Raw genomic sequence first — 18303 nt, 5'->3', positions numbered from 1 at the left:
TTTTACATTATTACATTATTTATCCGTATAAAATATTTCATAAAGCAATGAAGGTTAAAATACTATTAAACCAAAGAAAAAAATGAGATTTTTTACTGGTAATATTTTTTAAATATTTTTTAATAGTAAAATTTTTTACGTAATATATGTATATGATCTTTAATTGCAAAATTAAAAAAAATTTTAATCACTTCTTCTATAACAAAAAATTTAGGCTTTCACGATTTATGATTATTATTATTGACATAATTTGAAGTTTCTAATATAAATCATGTCCAATACATTAATATATTTATAATATATTATTAATATATTCAAAAATTTTGCCAATATTATAATTAACTTCTTTTTTCTTTATTCTCTTTATTCTTAAGACAATTAACAAATTAAAAAATTATTATTGAAACAATATAAATTTTATAAGATATAACTTCTTTTTTATCATTCTTTTTTCTCTATTTTTATCATATGAGGAATTTTTTTTATTACATAATTTTTTAAAAAACTATAATGTTAACAAAATTATAATTTTTATTGGATGTAGTTTATAAAAACTTCAAATTATAGCAACAAAATCTTTAATTATAACCTCTTATCAATTTCACCAATTAATGATATTATCCAGAAAAATCAAACAAAAAATCGATAGAAAAAAAGCACTAAATGAAATTTTAAATTTCGGTAATTAGAGACAAATTAAATAAAAATCAATGAAAATATCGAAATTTGAATTAATTAAAAAATGATTGTGCGATCGTCGTAACTCTATTAAAGCGCGAATAAACACGAAGATATTCGGGTAACTTCGTATTGCGTCGGGACTTTTCGTTCGATTTCGCGCGAACGAAGTACGAGCGCGGGAGTCGTGTGCCACGAATCTTTCGACGTGAGGTTGTGACCGATCTTTGATTTACATATTTTATTTGTATAAGTTTGTACGTGTATATATTGCATCGTGATTCGTATGATGATCCGAGTGAATTCCCGGCAGTGACGATGATACAGAAGTAGCGGTGCATCTCGTTTTTACGGTACGTTATTTCATGTTGAACTTTGAACTTTGGTTCAGCTTGCTTGATTCGTAGCCGCGAACGAATACAAAATAAGGCATTGATAATGAGCCTTTGATTGTTATTGCTGGCGTCAGTTGTCTTAACTTAGACTTTCATTCTTTTATTATCACTATTATTATTTCTCTTATTGTGTCGTTGCTTTTTTCTGTCCTGGCGTACGAATGATTCAGGCGTTGAGAGGTTATAATGATTCGCAAGAATTCATAATGATTTCTTTATGTACCGTTTAACAATTGTGTAAGATATTCATTTGATTATGAATAGTTTCGTTTTTTAATTGCTTGAGGGATAATTGCTTATTATGATATAAAAGTTATTTAAGGTGATTATAATTTGCAATTTCTTTGGCTCGGATTCAGGGTATGCAGGATACAATTGAAATAGATGGCCAAACTTTTGATTCTTTTTTAGGGATTTTTCTAAGGATTTTACATTGAAATTTGACAAGAAAGACTAGAATATATACAATTACAAATGCTATGTTTTTGGTACAGTAGTACCTATAGCTAAACATATCTTATAACTGTCTTAAATTAATCATTCTTGTGCAAAATTTCAATGTAAACAAATAAGTTTACCTACCTATTTTATTTGTTTATACCTTATGCATATATAATAGGTGATTATAAAACTGTTTTCTATCCTATATTATCTTATATTCATTAACATTAATATTTTTTAAATCGAATAGTTGATATCTATATCAGATTTGTAATATAATTATAATCGTGACTATAAATCTGTTCTTTTAATAATAATAATTTCTTTTTAATAATTGATTTCTTTAATCCTGATAACATAATTTCTGATAAGCCATTTATCTTACAATCATAGTTATATAGATATTTTTTTCTAACAAGCGTTTCTTTAATTTAGATTTTATAGTAGATAACTATATAAATTTTCTAACATTATAACTGTGATTTTAAGCTTTAAAAATGATATTTTTCTTTAAAAATATAATTCATATGTAATTCTCGATAATACAGTCTTCCTTCTATTCTATAGTCACGATTATATCTTAATTCGAAATTATATTTTCTTTTACTTTAATATATAATATGATAGTCACTGACTATACATATTTTTTTTTACTTTTATAATTACGAGTTCTCATTTTTCTCTTTTTCTTATTTTAATATCGTTTTCAATTGTCACAAAATATAAAAAAAAAAAAACAAATTTCCTTGTCAACATCTGAATCACACTGGATGTAGGAACATCCGGTAAGATGAGCATAAGTACTCGTATCACCGAGAACGAAAGAAAGACTCTCGAACGACTTCGTAAATATTCTTTTTTCATTTTCGAAAAATAATTAACGTCCATATATATATATATATCTGTAAACTCTTTCAACAATAATCAACAAATTCGATAGAAATGCAACATTCGTTTTATAAAATCTTCGATCACAGGTTTCGTTTTGTCACGATGTTTTTTTCACTTCTTTTTTATCCTTTTTTTTTTATTTATTTTTTTTCTTTTTTTAGTTTCTTTTTTCTTTGAAGAGCGCTCTATGTCCAGTGCTGGACGTTATTTAGAAATTAAAAAATGAAACATCATTATATTGAAAATTTCATCGATATAAAACAAATATTTTATCGTAAAAAAATTTTTGATATTCACAAATAGATTTTATTAATTCGTGATAGTTCCTCCCTTTCGATTTAGTTTGTAAAATTGCTCGTCTTAATTTTAATTTTCTACAATATATATATATTAATCTTACGAATTGTCTACTTAGCCTTCTATATTTATTTAAGATACTTTCGAATAAATTGAGCAACTCGAAGAATGTTTAATTCGTTTTTCTCAAAGTGCTCTCAGGCAGTGCGACTAAGGTGAACTAGGCATTTAGTCATTTACATAGGCACCGTGTTCGAGGGCATTCCTCTTTGCGAAAAAATGCGAAATATCATTAATGGACAATATTCGATCTAATATTTCTAATTCGAAAGGGAAGAATCATTAATTTCATTTTTCACAAATTTCATTACAATTTGTAATTTCACAAATACGATTAGAATTAAATTTGAATAGAAAAATCTTAAAGAAAAGTAAACATTAAGATTTACATTTCGGTTCCTATATTCGTTTCATTTTTTTATAAAACGCTATTATTTTAATTAGTCACTATCAAGGAACAAACAGCAACGATTAAATTAATAAATTTATCCAACACTCTGCAAAATCAAACTCCAAGCAATTAAAATTCTCCATTAATCGTGTTTCTTTTATCCAACACTGCACGACTCTCCATCTTAATAAAACATCTAAACTCGGTCTACGTGCACTAAGAGAAGCATTTCCAGAATGCACTCTCGCGATTTTCCACTAAAAGAAAGACTTCCAGCCGCTTTGGAGGTACCTGACTACCTAAAAAGGCGCCGCTCATTAAGCTATAAAACTGTGACGAAGCCTCGTCCTCGATACTCGAACAAGCGTGTCCAAACTGGTTTTTTTTTTTCATTTAACCCTTCTGCTCTTCTCTCATCCCCATCTATCTGCCATCCTTCGATCGTTCTTGAATTGACATCGATCGAAGGCCTCACTTGAAGTTTATTATGTCGACCATGCTCACGTATGTGCCGACCACAAGACCTAGGAGACCGAATATGATTAGCAAGAGATTTTTTACAAGCATGATCATGCAGGGACCCAAGTCACGGTCTGGCCAGAGGACGCAGATCTCGATGATCGCTGGAAACGCGATGCCAAGAGCGGAGAGGCAGAGGGCGCCGAATAGAGAGATGAAGAGACTCAGTCTGGGAACGGTGATGGCCAATGTAACTATAAGAAGTATGTAACTATAAGAAGATGATTTTGAATATTATAAGATAGAAGGAATTGTTTTTAGAAAGATAGAGAGATATAGAAAAAGAAGAAATAGAAGGGATGAAGAAATCTTGTTTGGGGATGGTGATGGCCAATGTGATTGTGAAGAGGAAGATTTTATATTTTGTATAAAGTGAGGTAAAGAAAAGCTAATTTAATAAGATAATTATAAGAGAAGAAAGAGATATAGAATTGTATGTTTTTAGGAATAGGATAAAGTTAAGAGAATTAAATATCAAGAGAGAATAGAGAATGATGAATAAGAGGATGAAAAAGACTTGGTGCAAGGATAATGATGATCAATTTGATTACAAGAAGATTGATATTGTAATAAATGAAGAGATATATAGGATTGTAAAAGAAGAAATAAAGAGTGTATAATATAGAGATGAAGAAATTGCATCATATTTCTATGTTATTAACTTTAAGTGTAACATTAATCACATAAAAAGCATATTAATCAAGAAACTTACACGTGCTCAAAGTGATGATAGTTCGACAAACATACTCCCAGAAGATTTTTCTCTTCTGTATCTTTTGATCCAGATAAGTATTCCAAATAATATCGACTGGAACATATCCTTGAAGAGCATGCGTGATAAAAATAGCTATTGCGAACATTATTTTGATACTTTGTGCCATACTGTAATGCAAAAATCATAGTTAGATTCACGATAACAATATTTTTTTAACAAAAATAAATATACAACAAATATCACTTACATTTCTTTGGAGGGTAAATTAAAAGTAACGCTACCCTCAACATCGGATCCATATTTTATATAACCAAAGAATCCCATGACAATGTAAAGAGTCACTATAACTGTCATTCCTATGTTCAATACACCACAGTATCCTCCAAAATATTGTGGTGTTTTCATATTGTTCTCCAGTGCGATAATCTGCAATGGAAGAATAGGTTTTATATCGATATTTATTTAAATTTTCATAGGATAAAAAAATAAAAGCTAAATTTAAAAAATTTGAAAATTGAATGAATATTATATTGTATTAATTAATTAATATCGATTTTATAGTTTATTTTTTTTTTTTTTAATAATTATAGAAATCAAGATTGCTGTTAATATACCTATAAGATTCTTTATTAAAGTAATAAATACTTTCTTATCTATCATAGATAGCAATTGTACGTATCTTAAATCTGAATTATTCGTCAATTGACTCTATTTCATTCCTTGTTATTCTGCAAAATTAAAACGATCAATTTCATTTTAATACTTAAATATCCAGGTTATCTAGAAGAAATTTTCTAAATTTCATTAGCTTATACATTTATTACTTGTACAATAATTATCAAATATTTGATAGGATATATTTTTTCTATCTAAATATATAACAGAAGAAATTCTTGAAAAAAATCAATATTAAACAAGAAAAAGAAAATATTCTCTAAAGTTTTTTTTTATAATTTTCAATTAAATTCCAAATTTCATAATCATATCTTTAATTAAAAACAATGTGTACAGGATGTTGGGGATCAAGAAAAGTTTGAGGATCACTGGAATCTTGGACGCAGGCTGAGAACTTCTGGGAAATAATAGCAGGGATTGCATTGACGCATTCACGATCTGATCACCACAATCTCAAAGTTGTTCCGTAAGTGGCCATTTATTTGTTTATTAACGATGCGGCGGCGTCGTCGATCTATTCTAAGCTCAGGCAAACTCGTTTCTGCCTAACAGTCACGGGGAATGATCGACGAGGCCAAATGATAGATCGATCGAGGGTAAAATTGAAAAACTAATGCGAGATATTGTTCTAAATTGCGCGTACGTGTGTCGAAGTTGGAAATATTCCGTCGATGTTTCTTTCGGTCACGTGTACGTTTCTATGGACGAGAACAAATCATATTTGTTTCGTTTAATAATGTTTCTTTCTTCTTCTTCTTCTTCTTCTTCTTTTTCTTCTTTTTCTTCTTTTTTTTTTTTACGATACGAGAAATAATTTTATTAATTGTTTTAATTATGCTTGAAATTTGAGGGTTGTTTTACATAATTTAGATTAATTTAGATTATTCAATGGAATACTTAAAAATTATTTTGAATAAATAAATGGAATTGAAAAGATTTCATTCATAATAAATACCAGTTTTTAATAATTGCAAGTGTACAAGATGAAATTAGTAATCATATTATTGATATAGATTGAAATTGTCATTTTCTGGTCATTTCGATAGACTTCTACTAATTTCTATGAATCATAGTTACCTCTTCAAGTAGAAAAGTAATTTATTATAACTTAAACGATAAAAACAAAGCAAAGAGATGAGAAGAAGGAACGAGATTAAACTTACCACGCCAACGGCCTCCAACGCGAATAACGTTGTACCGAAATAGAGAGAGAAATTTCTCAGTGTGCCAAACATCTCTCTTTCCTTAAGGGAGGGTAGATCCTTAAACATGTAAACTAGAATCATCGTCAATCCGACAAATGTGATTACATTCGCGACGGTGGAGAATGGCGCGAGTAACTTGAGGTTCCTAATGTAATTGATCAGAATCAATGGTACCAATAAGATCAGCATGTGGGTCTCAACGTCCAATGGTTCCCAATACTGGTCTGCTACCTGTATTTAACACAACAGAAAAACAAAAAAAAAAAAAAAATACCCACGATCAATAAATTTGGAACAATTATTCTAAAGATGTTATTTTTCTCTCTTTTTTTTTTTCTTAAATTATTTATTAATTTTATTTATTAATATACGACGATATTATTACGAATTTAATAATATTTATTTATAATATTTTTTAACGATGATTACTATGGACATTTTTTTTTTTTTTTTTTTTATTTTCATACTTCCTTTTTTAATTCGGTACATGTTCGTTCGTTGCTTAGTTTAGATGATTGATATTTTGTTTCTTTTTTTCTTCTTCTTTTCTTTTTTGCGAGAAAGATTTATAAATTGATTCTTCGCCATTTTTTTTTTTTTTTTTTTTTTTTTGGCGACAGAATTGATCTATGGCGCCTGCTATTTACCTGCTTGATATTCGACGCTACAAATACGATATAAACGCAGCATATTCCCAATTGATACACAATCATGAACCCGTCTACGAGTCCTCTGCAAATATAATAGCAACTTTCATGTAACAATTGAAAAAATTATTGTCGAGGCCGCTTGGTGAAGTGATTTTGTGCGTGCGTTGTGTGATTGTGATAATTTGGTCGATCTTTGTGAATGAGGGAAGAATATTCTTTTTTTTTCTCTATCTCTCTCTTTCTATCTTATATTAATCGTTAATGATTATCGTTATATTACATTAGAAAGAAATATCAAAGTAATTATAATTAAAGATGCGTATAACAATCACAGATGGGATGAGATAATAATATTCGAAGATGTTATAGAAATGTCATTTATTATCGTGGAAAATGAAAAGGATAATTAATTTTGTTTATTATTAACGAAGAAATTTAGAATTCCTAGAATAAGATAATATTTCAAATTTCTTTTTCTCTTTTTATAAAGTCACCGATATAATTAAACATTATATCAAATATTATTTTATATATATATAGATTTTTAGCAATCTGTATTAATATAAATTCAATTTTTAAGAAAAAATGCATATAGCTAACTTATTCTGTTCTATTAAACTCTTTTCGATTGTTTATTTATCTTTCGATAAATAGTGCTACTTAAAACTGCAATAATACTACTTAAGACTATTGTAATAAGTAGAATCAATCGATTATAATCAGACGATGATTTCTCGTCTGCCCCCAATTAATTTCTTCGATTTTCGACTGAAAAAGATATTTTATCAGTTTGGATAAAATGTTTTTATCTAATCTTCGAGAAAATTCAAAAGAATTACAATATAAAATTTTGCACTGGAATAAAATAAATATCACATTTGGCATAAACGAAAAAGGATATCTTAGCCAATTCAATAACATCTTAATTTTTCTCAATATCTTACATTATTTGAAATAATAAAAAAAAAAACTTGTATCACGCACAGAAACTATTTCTAGAAATCTTCTCATTTTTTTCATTTTTTTTCATTTTTATTATTAAATAATTTAAGAAATTATTCCAAAGAATTTTTGTTTTTATTTTATTAGAATATAATAATTACTATCGTAATTATATTGAATTTGAACTGATAGTAAATTTTTATATATTAAAAATTCATCTATTTTTATCACTCTATCAGGCAATCAAATTTAAAAAAAAATTCTTGCAATTCTACAAAATAATAAAATGTGTATTGGAACGAAATATAATTATTAATGAAATTTCAAGCGAGATGATCATTGATTCCGATCTTCATCATATTTTTTATAATATTTGAAATTTTTAATTTCTAATAATGGGTTAAACTTCGAGTGGAAACAACTAATGAAGAAAAAAAAAAAAATTCGCAAGCTTATGTCAATGAATGAGTGAGTACATGTATGAGTGTCTGTACATGGGGTCTGCAACTTATATACTTACGGTGCATAGGGTGCGAACCATCGGACACACCCAGGCCCTTCCTCGAGAGCGTATTTCATGCTCAGTGGATAACTCAATATAGGAACTCTTAACCGTTTACACAGTTTGTACTGAGCTTTCACTAATACGTGCAAACAATAGGTGCACAGCACCCCTATGATCACTGTTGCTATCACACCGGTGACCAGGCCACTGTTGCGGAACGCGTTCGGCATCGCTAGAATACCGGTACCCAAACTTCCTTTCAACAAATGTATCAAAGTCTCTGCGTTCCTGCAAATTAAAATTTATAGAAAGAGGAAAAAATACGAGAGAGAAAAGAAGGTGAAGGTGTTTGAAAGGTGTTTTTTTCGTAAGTTAAAATTCATCGAGGTTTAATAATAATCCTTTCCCTGAATTAAAATTAATTTAGGTATTATTTTTGACAAATATTGCTTTTAACATTGGATTCGAAATTATAAAATTATAATATAATTATAATATAAAAGTTTGAGAGTTCGTTTAATAAATTTGTTTGAGCGTATCTGAGAATAGCGTTTGAATAAAAAAAAATATCTTATCTTTAAGTGGCTTATGAAATTTACTTGAATTGTGTGCAAGTGAGTATGATACAATTCTTATATAATAGAGATTACAGGAAATAACGAGATATGAGAGGCTACGTTCCATTCTTATGCATATCTAAAAATATGATGTAATTTTAAACATCTGTGATAAATATCTGTGACTATGTTCGAAGTAAAAAAAAAAAAAAAAAAAGAAAAAGAAAAAAATAATAAAAAAGAAAGAAAGAAATTATTTTTTACCTATATTTAAGCGATAAATTTGTTTTTTATTAAAAATTAGAAATACTCACGATGTCGGATTTGGCCTATTTCGATGTTTGTGGGGATCGTAGTCTTCTACGTTTGTGGTCTGCGATATTGGGACTTCCGATGCATTTAGACCACTTCCGGCGATTTCATTATTAACTCTGCAACCGCATCAATTTGCAAATGCAATCTACATCCCCGTGCTTTTATGCATATCGAATTTTTGAAACATTGTGATACATCTATCGTGATGATAACATTTGATATCATCACGCGTTTGAATTGTCCCGAATTATAATTAAAAAAATAAAATTGAAGTAAATAAATAGAAAAGGAAGAAATATATTTATATACGATAATGAACTTGGAAAATGAGAATATAACGCTTTTAAATTCTTTTCGAGAATTAATAAGTGGAATCAGACGTACTTGTACGGACTTTCGGAACCGATCAGCTGCATGTTTATCGTCTCCTCCTTCGCGTTCTCCATTTTGTTTGTTGCTTAATCTTCTATATTTTTCATGGGGAAAGAAAAATTTAATCGAATCAGATATAATATAAATATAACTATCGAATTATATAGAAGGTAAAAAAGAAATTATTTTTTACATTTTTCTAGTTTTTCTTTTATACATATATTTATATAAATTGAAAGCGACATCTCAATTTTAATTACGAATTTTATCATATCACGATTGTCGTTAATTTATATTTATTCGTAGCACGATAAGTTAGCTTTCCTTTTTTTTTTTTCCAATTGAAAGAAATAATATTAAAGAATTAAACATTTGTTCATTTTTATAAAAAAAAAAAATATCCATTTATAGAGGGTTAAATACTTTCATGAGTCACATAAGTACCATTATAACAACTCTTCTTCACTCGCTACCTCCCCTCTTCCAATCAACCCATGCGTAACACTCAATGCGACTCATTCAGCACGAACGAGACATAGGAAAATTCCCAGCCACGAATGTACCATCTCATTCTCCATCTTCTCTATAGTAATTCAAATGAAACGATAGGCAAGCAGGCAAGGAACACCGTGAGAAACGGTGATAGGACTGAATTTCCTTTTTGCAACTTTTTTTTTTTTTTTTTAATTTTTATCCTATAACAATACTCGATGAACAAAGACTTGAAATATTTTTAATTAAAGTTATATCAACTCGGAACTTTATCTTCAATTTATATTAAAATTTTTATTGTATCTCGATTGAAAATATTCGAAGATATAGATATACCAAATTTATCAGATAGATTTAATTAAACCAGATCAAAATTCTCGTTATATTTTCCGATATTATTCAATAATGGTAATTAAGAAAAAAAACAAAATATATTGCATTAAACCTTTGCATTTCTAAATTTTTTGTTTCGTCTCTATTCATCATATACTATCGAAAATATATATATATATATAAAAAAAAAAATAACAAAGTCACGTGGAGAATTAGGATCCTGGAACGCGGAAGCGATGATGTATATATTGGAAGCGCGTCAGGATCAAAGGCACGACCTAGATATCGGTGCAGCAAGGCTCCTGATCAATTGGCGGATATGGAGCAAGCGATACGATACGATACGATACGATAAAAATGGCAATTCATCATTGCGAATCTGTTCGGATCCGCGTGTCTACGCGTGTAGCTTTAGCACATTCTTTCGCGAACTGATTGCTCTTAATTATTGCATTGAGGTCAAATGTGTAGTTAACTTACTGAAGGTTATACATAGCAACCGTACGTTTTCACTTCATCGTTTGCCAACCTACCAATTGATCCGTGCTCGAAGAACGAACGCCGCCCGAACCGATACCGAAACGTCTTGCGCATTTTTACCTCTCTTGGTCGTTTCGAAATTTCGAAAAAGTTTATTTATCGAGATTATTTATCTTCTTAAAAAAGATCATGGACGGAGATATGTATGATTGTTCGAAATTTTAAAGATCAAGAGCGAGGGGATGATCTCTCCATGGATGGAAGAATGTAATTGGAATTTGTTTTGTGTTTTCTTTTTTATTATTATTATTAGGAATGTTAGTAGAAGGATTGATTTTTACATGGTGATTTACGTTGGATGTTTCATTTGAAAAAGTGATCGATGAAGGGTGGATGTAGATGAGTGTTAATTGAGACGATATTCTGTTTCGAGTTTTTAGTTACTTTTGTAGAGAAATCAGGGTTAATAGAATATATATTTTATTGGACGTGAAATCACGATTTCGCGTGAGCTCTTCGAAAAGCGAAAGCATGCAGAAATAAGGAAATCATTATCTAATTATCATATGAAGCGCACAGAATAGAGGCTAAAATGCTTGAACCAGTGCACGATTTCCTTTTGATTGAATAATGATCATGCGTGAAGATCGGTGTGGTTAAAAGTCGGTAAGTAAACGACCTAGGATCTCTTCCTAGAAATTTAAAAAAAAAGGAAAGAAACTAAGAAAAAAATCATAACTTTCCAATTATTTATTATTCCCACAATTATCCCAAATAAGCTCGAGATTTTATTTCCCCCTCTCAAAATTTCATAAATTGATTGATTAAAAATTAAATTCCCTTTAATCAATTACCCTTCCAATGTTTCAATCATTTTGATATTGATAAAAATCCAATATAACAGGGGAAGATGTTGATAAGAAATGGCAAATATTTTAAAATATTTAAAAAAAAAAAAAAGAAAAATCAAGACTTATTAAATATTTTACGTAAACTTTCCAAGGGTTGTCGTTAATCGACGCGGCAAAATATCAACGATCATAAAAAATAAAATTATTAACCCTGTTCATCGAGCTAAAAATATTTTCTACCTCGTGATAAGCACCATTGACACGATTAAGAGCGCCGAATTTAACTCTATCACGCAAGATGAGTGATATCAATCCGCATGTAGGATAATTTTGCATTTAATTGAGATAAAAATCGATGAAAAGAATCGATTAAAAAAAAGGAGTATACAGTTTTTGTTGTCTTGTCAGGGGGAAGAGGGTTAAATCGTCAATGCGTACAAATTGGATAGCGTAATTTTCTAAACATGATTGAAAAGTATACCTTGCATACCAATTGCTGTTTGCGCTGTCAGTTACGATTAGTTGATTATCAAATCAACTGCAAGTCTGTCTCTAAAGTCAGTAATACAACTTGTTCGATTATATTAACGCTTAGATGTTGTTGTTGTGTGTTTTCGTTAAATCGAACAATAAGTTTTAATTTAAATTCGATTAAGAAGAAAATTATATCGAAAAAATTGTAAATTTTGGAAGAAAGGGTTAAGGAAGGGTTAAGTCTTCTGTTTAATCAAATTTCGTGTACGTGGAAATTTATTGAACGTTGGAAAATTTGGAATAATTAGAAACATGATATAATATATAAATATTTGAGGGATGAATATTAATTTTAACTCACCTTATCACGCCACAAATAAAGATTGTTTTTTCCTTAAAAAATTCTGACTACTGCGTTTGCTGATTTCCTTCGGTGGTCGCTGATTTCTCCTGTAAAACGTAAAAATTCATTCTATCTTTTTAATACAAACGATTGAATTTAATTTCGTAAGATGTAAATTGGGGAAATTTAAATTTACTCTTCAGCTAATTATTTATTATTCCTGGTCGACTTGTGGCAAGTCGTAAGTTTGCACTTGCTATTCAGATTAAGCACAATTAAAACTTCCTTCTGGAGTGTTAAATTTCAAACTTCCTCCAGCTTACGAAAAAGATCACTCATCACACAATTCATTATTCATTCGATAACCAAATCTTTATAATTGCTCGTTCGATAGTTCAAATTAAGAAGATATAATCTACACCTCGTCCATCATATTTCCTTCGTATTCCAAATTTCACTTTATTTTTAACAATTATTTCCAGCAACTTATATTCTTTCATTTAAAAAAAAAACGTGTAATATAAAATGTCCTAAAAAAATTTTTTTCTCTTCCATAGAAGTACGTACTTTTAAGATTGAATTAATCGAAATAGGTAATTGCGAGTAGCAATTGAGAGAGAGGGATAAATGGCGTCACCTTTGATTACTTAAGCAACGCCCTCGCATCAAATGCTGTGCAAAGCAGCTTAAGTATAGTAATCGATCTCCTAATTCTTACTTCCTCGGAACGCTTTAGGGGAACATGACGGCTCGTGAACGCTCACCATCGAAACAATGTCACTTGGAATATATTTACGCGTCTAATTTTAGATGTAGAAACAATTTTCTGACCTCCCGATGAATGATCCACCCCATAACCATCTGATGATCCTCGCATGAAATTGAAAAATTTTTGAATTAGAAAAATGGGAAAGGATAACGATTTGTAAGTGATTTATATTCGAGGATATCGATAAATTTGAGTTTATTTGGAATGAAGGATAGGATAGGAGAAAAGAAAATTTTTTAATGAAGTTTGAATGTGATTAAATTGTAATAGATAAATGTGGATGATTCTTTTATTATTGATAAAAAAAAAGAGAGAGAGAAGAGATCGAAGAATCGAATTAATTAATAGATAATGGAAAATAATAAATAAGAGAAAATAATGATAATTTTTGGAAATCACGACGATGTTTCCTCGACGTTTTCAACGAGATTTCTATCGAATGATCCCTATTTTTCGTCGCAAATATAGTAAAGTAAGGGTTATTAAGATTGATGATGAGAGAAGCGTTATGCAATAGTTGAACCGTTTGTTCGTTCCAATTGGCGTAACATCGTATTGACTACCGATTATCTTTCTTGGAATAATCGATTAAAATAATCGTATCACGGTTAAGATGAAATTTTTAAAAGATCACGATCGTTTGTAAAATGGAAATTCATTTTTTCATAAAGGAAGAAAGAAAGGACAATTTTTCATTCACACAGCATGATTTAAATAAAAGACAGATCAAAATTATGAAGAAGCGTAATCGTGGCGTAATTTTTAATGGTGAATTTTAAAATGAATGAAATTAAATACAATTTTGAATAAGAATAAAGAATTTTATTTTATTTTTTCACAAATGAATTAAAATAATTTATCGAAAATGAATAGAAATAGAAAATAGAAAAATAAATGATAATAGTTGTATCAATATTAAAAAAAAAAAAAAAGAAAAACGAGATTATAAAAGATGATATTAACACAATGGAAGAATTTTAATAATTATTTTTTTATTTATTATCAATCGTGAATTAAGATAAAAATTGCAACAACTTTAATACAATTTTATATTTCACGTTCATCAATTACCGTTTATAGCGTTTTTATTGGGGTGCTAATACAATCTATATATTCATACACGTACACATTCTACTCTAATTCTCTATAATCGTACGATGTTACCGATACACCATTCTATTTAAGATTCAATTTAATATCATCATCATCAGAGTTTTTTTTTTCTCTCTGACTCTTTGTGTATTACTAGTTTAATTCTTCGTGTCAATTTTCAATACGATCAATCTGTTATAATTGAATTTAAAAAAAAAAATTCGTTAAAGCATTGAGAAAAAAGAAGAAGAAGAATTTCACCAATTTAATAATCAAATCTTCTCAAAATAATGTCATTCTTAATTTCGTAAAATTATTATATTAATTTCAGAGAATCCTTTTTTTTTTCAAAATTTGACGTTTATATAATTGCCAATTTCTTATCAAAATTCGTGCAATTACATAAAAATAAACAAATTACAATTATCTTCCAAATTGAAAGATCATTGTCAATTTTTTCTTTCCGTAATACGTATAAATCTATCGATACTTATAAACACATTATAAGTCATCGATTAATCACACCAATTAATCCAATAATTAAACACAAATTTCACTTACTTTCCAAAACTTTTTCAAAAAAAAAAAAAAAATTAAATACATCCCCTATAAATCCCTCAACGAAAATCAAAAACCACGCATTATGTAAAATTCAAGAACATTTTCTCCAATCGAAACAAATTCTTCCACAACTCTTCAGCAACAATGAGAAGTATATTTATCGAACAATAAGAACGAGGAAAAAATTACTTTGGAGTAGAGGACTAATGAAATACGATTCAATTCTAGACTCACCAGATGAAACACATCCGCAGCGAGGGAAAGCGAAAAATGTGTGGACCCAGTCGGATAACCACTTGCACCGTGGTCCTCTTTAATGTGGACGGGCCAGAGGATGTCTAGCGACTGGTAAATCGCGGAACATTTCAATTTCCAACGCGACTTGGACATCACGTGACACAAGTTGGAAACTACGCCTCTGGCATGGGGACAGAAGGGATTCAGAAGCGACGAGGATGGGGCGCCAGTTCGCCCGTTGCTCCGGAACAGGCAGCAATATTTTCATAGAATATTTTCTTTTTTTTTTTTCGTGGAAGAATATTTTTTGGTTCTTATCTGAGATTTATCGAAGGATCGGTGAAGTTTGATGAGATAAGAAGAAAAGCTATTTTCTAAGATGGAGGAGAATATACTTTGGAAATTGGAAATTGGAATTCAAGATGAAGTTTGAGGTTTGGAGATTTGTTTGAAATTATTTGGTGGAGATTAAGGTGAAGTTGGGGAATATTTGGATACTTTTGAGGATTTGAATATGGTATGGGATGAAGTTTAGATAATTTGAAGATTTGAATTCGGTGTGGAATGGATTTTGGATCCATTTTGGAATTTGAGATTTTAAATTGTACTTTTGATTTGGTGTTGAAAGCTTGAACTTTAAGAAATTTGGATTTCTGTATTTGAAAATTAAGATTTTTGTAATATTAAAATTTAGAAAATGGATTTAAACTTTGATAATTTGCTCCTATACTTTGAACTTTGAATTTCAAAGTCTTTTTTCACTTTAATGATTCAATTCTTCTTTATTAAAAGTGAGATTGATTAACTTCAATTAAAACAATCAATAGTCACAAAGAAACATGATTTATCCTTCAGGAAGGATCCTTCACAAAGGATTTTCAAGGATGTTCATAAAAGAAGACATGTGCACAGATTTGGCGATGAGAATCATATAAATATCTATTAACCGTCAACTTTGGTAGAGAACGTATCGATTGACCCACAAAGGGGATCACAATCATGCGAACGCCGAACAGAAATTATAAAGATTGCCATTTATTAAAGGTAACAAGCCCGTTGAAAGACACTTTACATCCCAATATTCCTTGCTATCTTTTATAATTTATTTAATTAAATTAAATTAATAACTAAGTTAATCCAAAGTACTATAATTATTTCTGATTTGAACGAGTTAATAATAATTAATATTTAAATATTTCATTTCATATCAATGAATATCAATAATCTTTCTATCCATTAAAATATAAAAAATATAAGAATTATAAAATTATATTTCTCAGGATGTGATTAGTATAATCTAAATTATAATCAGCTATCATTTAATGATAGAAATTATAATAGGAGTTATTAAAATTTCATAATTTTAAACAAGTGAAAGATAACCGTGTAAGAATGACATTAATATTATCAATAAATTTGATGATGAATAAAAAAAAAAATAGCAGGTTTCTTTTTCTTTGATATATACGTTATATTATAATGGTATGAATCTGTCATTGTCACAATTATTTGCGTGGACAAACGATAAATAAATCAGGCATAGTGTGATGCATGAAGAGAATATATCGATCGTCAAGGATGTGTATATGCCAGAAGTATTATCGGTCACTTAGCTCGTTCTGATCTTTCTTTGGATTATTAATAATTATTATTTCAATCAATGTTTCTTAAAGCAATAAAAATTTCCATAAAAGAAATTTGCTAAATATATATTTATTCATAGAATGAAATAAAATATATTAAATAAAGGATAATCAAAGTACAGCAAGTAATAATTAATTTTTTTATTTACCAAATATTTTGAATATTGCGTTAAAAGTATACAAAATATCTGAAATATTCACTTTAACATTTAATGAGTGAGATAAAAATACTGAAAGGAAAAATAAATAAATAAATTTTATAGAAATTTTTATTGCTTTAAGATTCATAATAAAATATTTTTTTGACATATCTTCTAAAAGATTATTTTCTTTAATCTAAAAGATTAAAACAAGTAAAGATTAAAATGTCTAAAAAGAAAGATTTACCTTTCTTTTTTTTTTTTAATATCACTAAGTAGAATACTAGAACACAACAAGTTTCCAAGAATACTTACTGTTCATCCTCTTGAGATATGAAAGAAGAAAGACTGAGTCTCACAATTGACTAGATAAAAGGAAACGAGTAAACAATTTTCAACGACACGAGATTCAAAGAAGGTACTCAATGTGCACCCACTTCTGCACCATTGACAACCCTTATATATAGGTACGCGTTATATAATCAACTACGTCTGATTATAAATCGAAAAATAAATCTCATATTCGAAACACATTGAGATTCGTTTCTAAAAATATTCTTATTGGAAAAGAAAAAAATTGCATTTGAATCATTATACTACAATCACAATTTTCTATTCACAATTCAATTTTCAATTCATACTTTACATTGATCCATAACATACTCCATTCTCATCGTGGAAATCGACATATCGAATGTCTTTACAACTTTGTAAGTGTTATTAAAAATCTCTTGAACTATTTTTTTTTCCATGTCTGTACAGCAATATTCCTTTCGATTTATCAATAGTTCAAACTCTGCTTACTATTCTTATCTTATTTTAATTTTTATGACTAACAATTTTACCAATTTTCACACATAATTTTGACACTCAAAAAAACTGCAATCAGAATTAAATTTACATCAAGTTCAAAGTGACAATATTACAACTTGCATCGAATATCGAATATCGAATTTCACTCATAAATTTAAAAATCTGAGTATCACACTCCTTGAATCACAATCTCCCAAAACCACTTGGAAATAAAAATCAACTTTATACACACCAACTTCATTCAACACAGAAAGATCATCTGTTTAAATTCAACCCACTCTTCCTATGATGCACCATGTCTCGAACAGTCGTGATGCACGAGGATCGAAAGAGGAATTGACAAGAGAATTTTCTCTCGAGGACTTACGTTGGACTTACGTTCGCTTTTGGGACGGAAAGACGTGCCGACCCACCGATCAGGAACACGAGGAGGGCGTGTGTGCTGGCCGCACACATACGGAACGACC

The 18303-nt window shown here is 29.1% G+C and overlaps 1 protein-coding gene and 1 long non-coding RNA gene across 3 annotated transcripts; one reads left to right on the top strand and one right to left on the bottom strand.

Moving 5' to 3' along the window:
- Nucleotides 1-635: 635 nt before the first annotated feature.
- LOC122712703 lies at nucleotides 636-18201 on the top strand. Of its 2 annotated transcripts, XR_006346400.1 has the most exons (6): nucleotides 636-1031; nucleotides 5399-5528; nucleotides 15232-15757; nucleotides 16096-16284; nucleotides 17303-17490; nucleotides 18087-18201. It is a non-coding gene; the product is annotated as an uncharacterized LOC122712703 (long non-coding RNA). The 2 variants fall into 2 exon arrangements; XR_006346399.1 differs by lacking the exons at nucleotides 5399-5528; nucleotides 15232-15757; nucleotides 16096-16284; nucleotides 17303-17490; nucleotides 18087-18201 and adding exons at nucleotides 3731-3875; nucleotides 3934-4049; nucleotides 4118-4304.
- On the bottom strand, nucleotides 1859-15330 carry LOC122712702 (proton-coupled amino acid transporter-like protein CG1139). Its single transcript, XM_043932509.1, has 10 exons — nucleotides 15238-15330; nucleotides 12600-12688; nucleotides 9621-9702; nucleotides 9236-9352; nucleotides 8380-8652; nucleotides 6915-6999; nucleotides 6226-6498; nucleotides 4635-4813; nucleotides 4385-4554; nucleotides 1859-3866 (listed from the first exon to the last, which is right to left on the bottom strand). The coding sequence occupies exons 3-10, from the start codon at nucleotides 9680-9682 to the stop codon at nucleotides 3625-3627; spliced, it is 1401 nt and encodes a 466-aa protein (XP_043788444.1). The 5' UTR covers nucleotides 9683-9702; nucleotides 12600-12688; nucleotides 15238-15330; the 3' UTR covers nucleotides 1859-3624.
- Nucleotides 18202-18303: the final 102 nt, after the last annotated feature.

This window comes from Apis laboriosa, unplaced genomic scaffold (genome assembly GCF_014066325.1).
Source record: "Apis laboriosa isolate Shangri-la unplaced genomic scaffold, ASM1406632v1 scaffold204_cov149, whole genome shotgun sequence".
NCBI classification, from domain to species: Eukaryota; Metazoa; Arthropoda; class Insecta; order Hymenoptera; family Apidae; genus Apis; species Apis laboriosa.
The sequence above is the reverse complement of the archived record's forward strand: the minus strand, read 5'-3'. Positions and strand labels throughout refer to the sequence as shown.

Coding starts and splice junctions, on each gene's coding strand:
- LOC122712702 (XM_043932509.1), bottom strand. CDS start 9,682: ATGGAGAACGCGAAGGAGGAGACGATAAACATGCAGCTGATCGGTTCC. Junction 6,499..6,914: donor TAGCGTCGAATATCAAGCAG/GTAAATAGCAGG, acceptor TGTTAAATACAG/GTAGCAGACCAGTATTGGGA. Junction 3,867..4,384: donor TATCATCACTTTGAGCACGT/GTAAGTTTCTTG, acceptor TACTTCTTATAG/TTACATTGGCCATCACCGTT.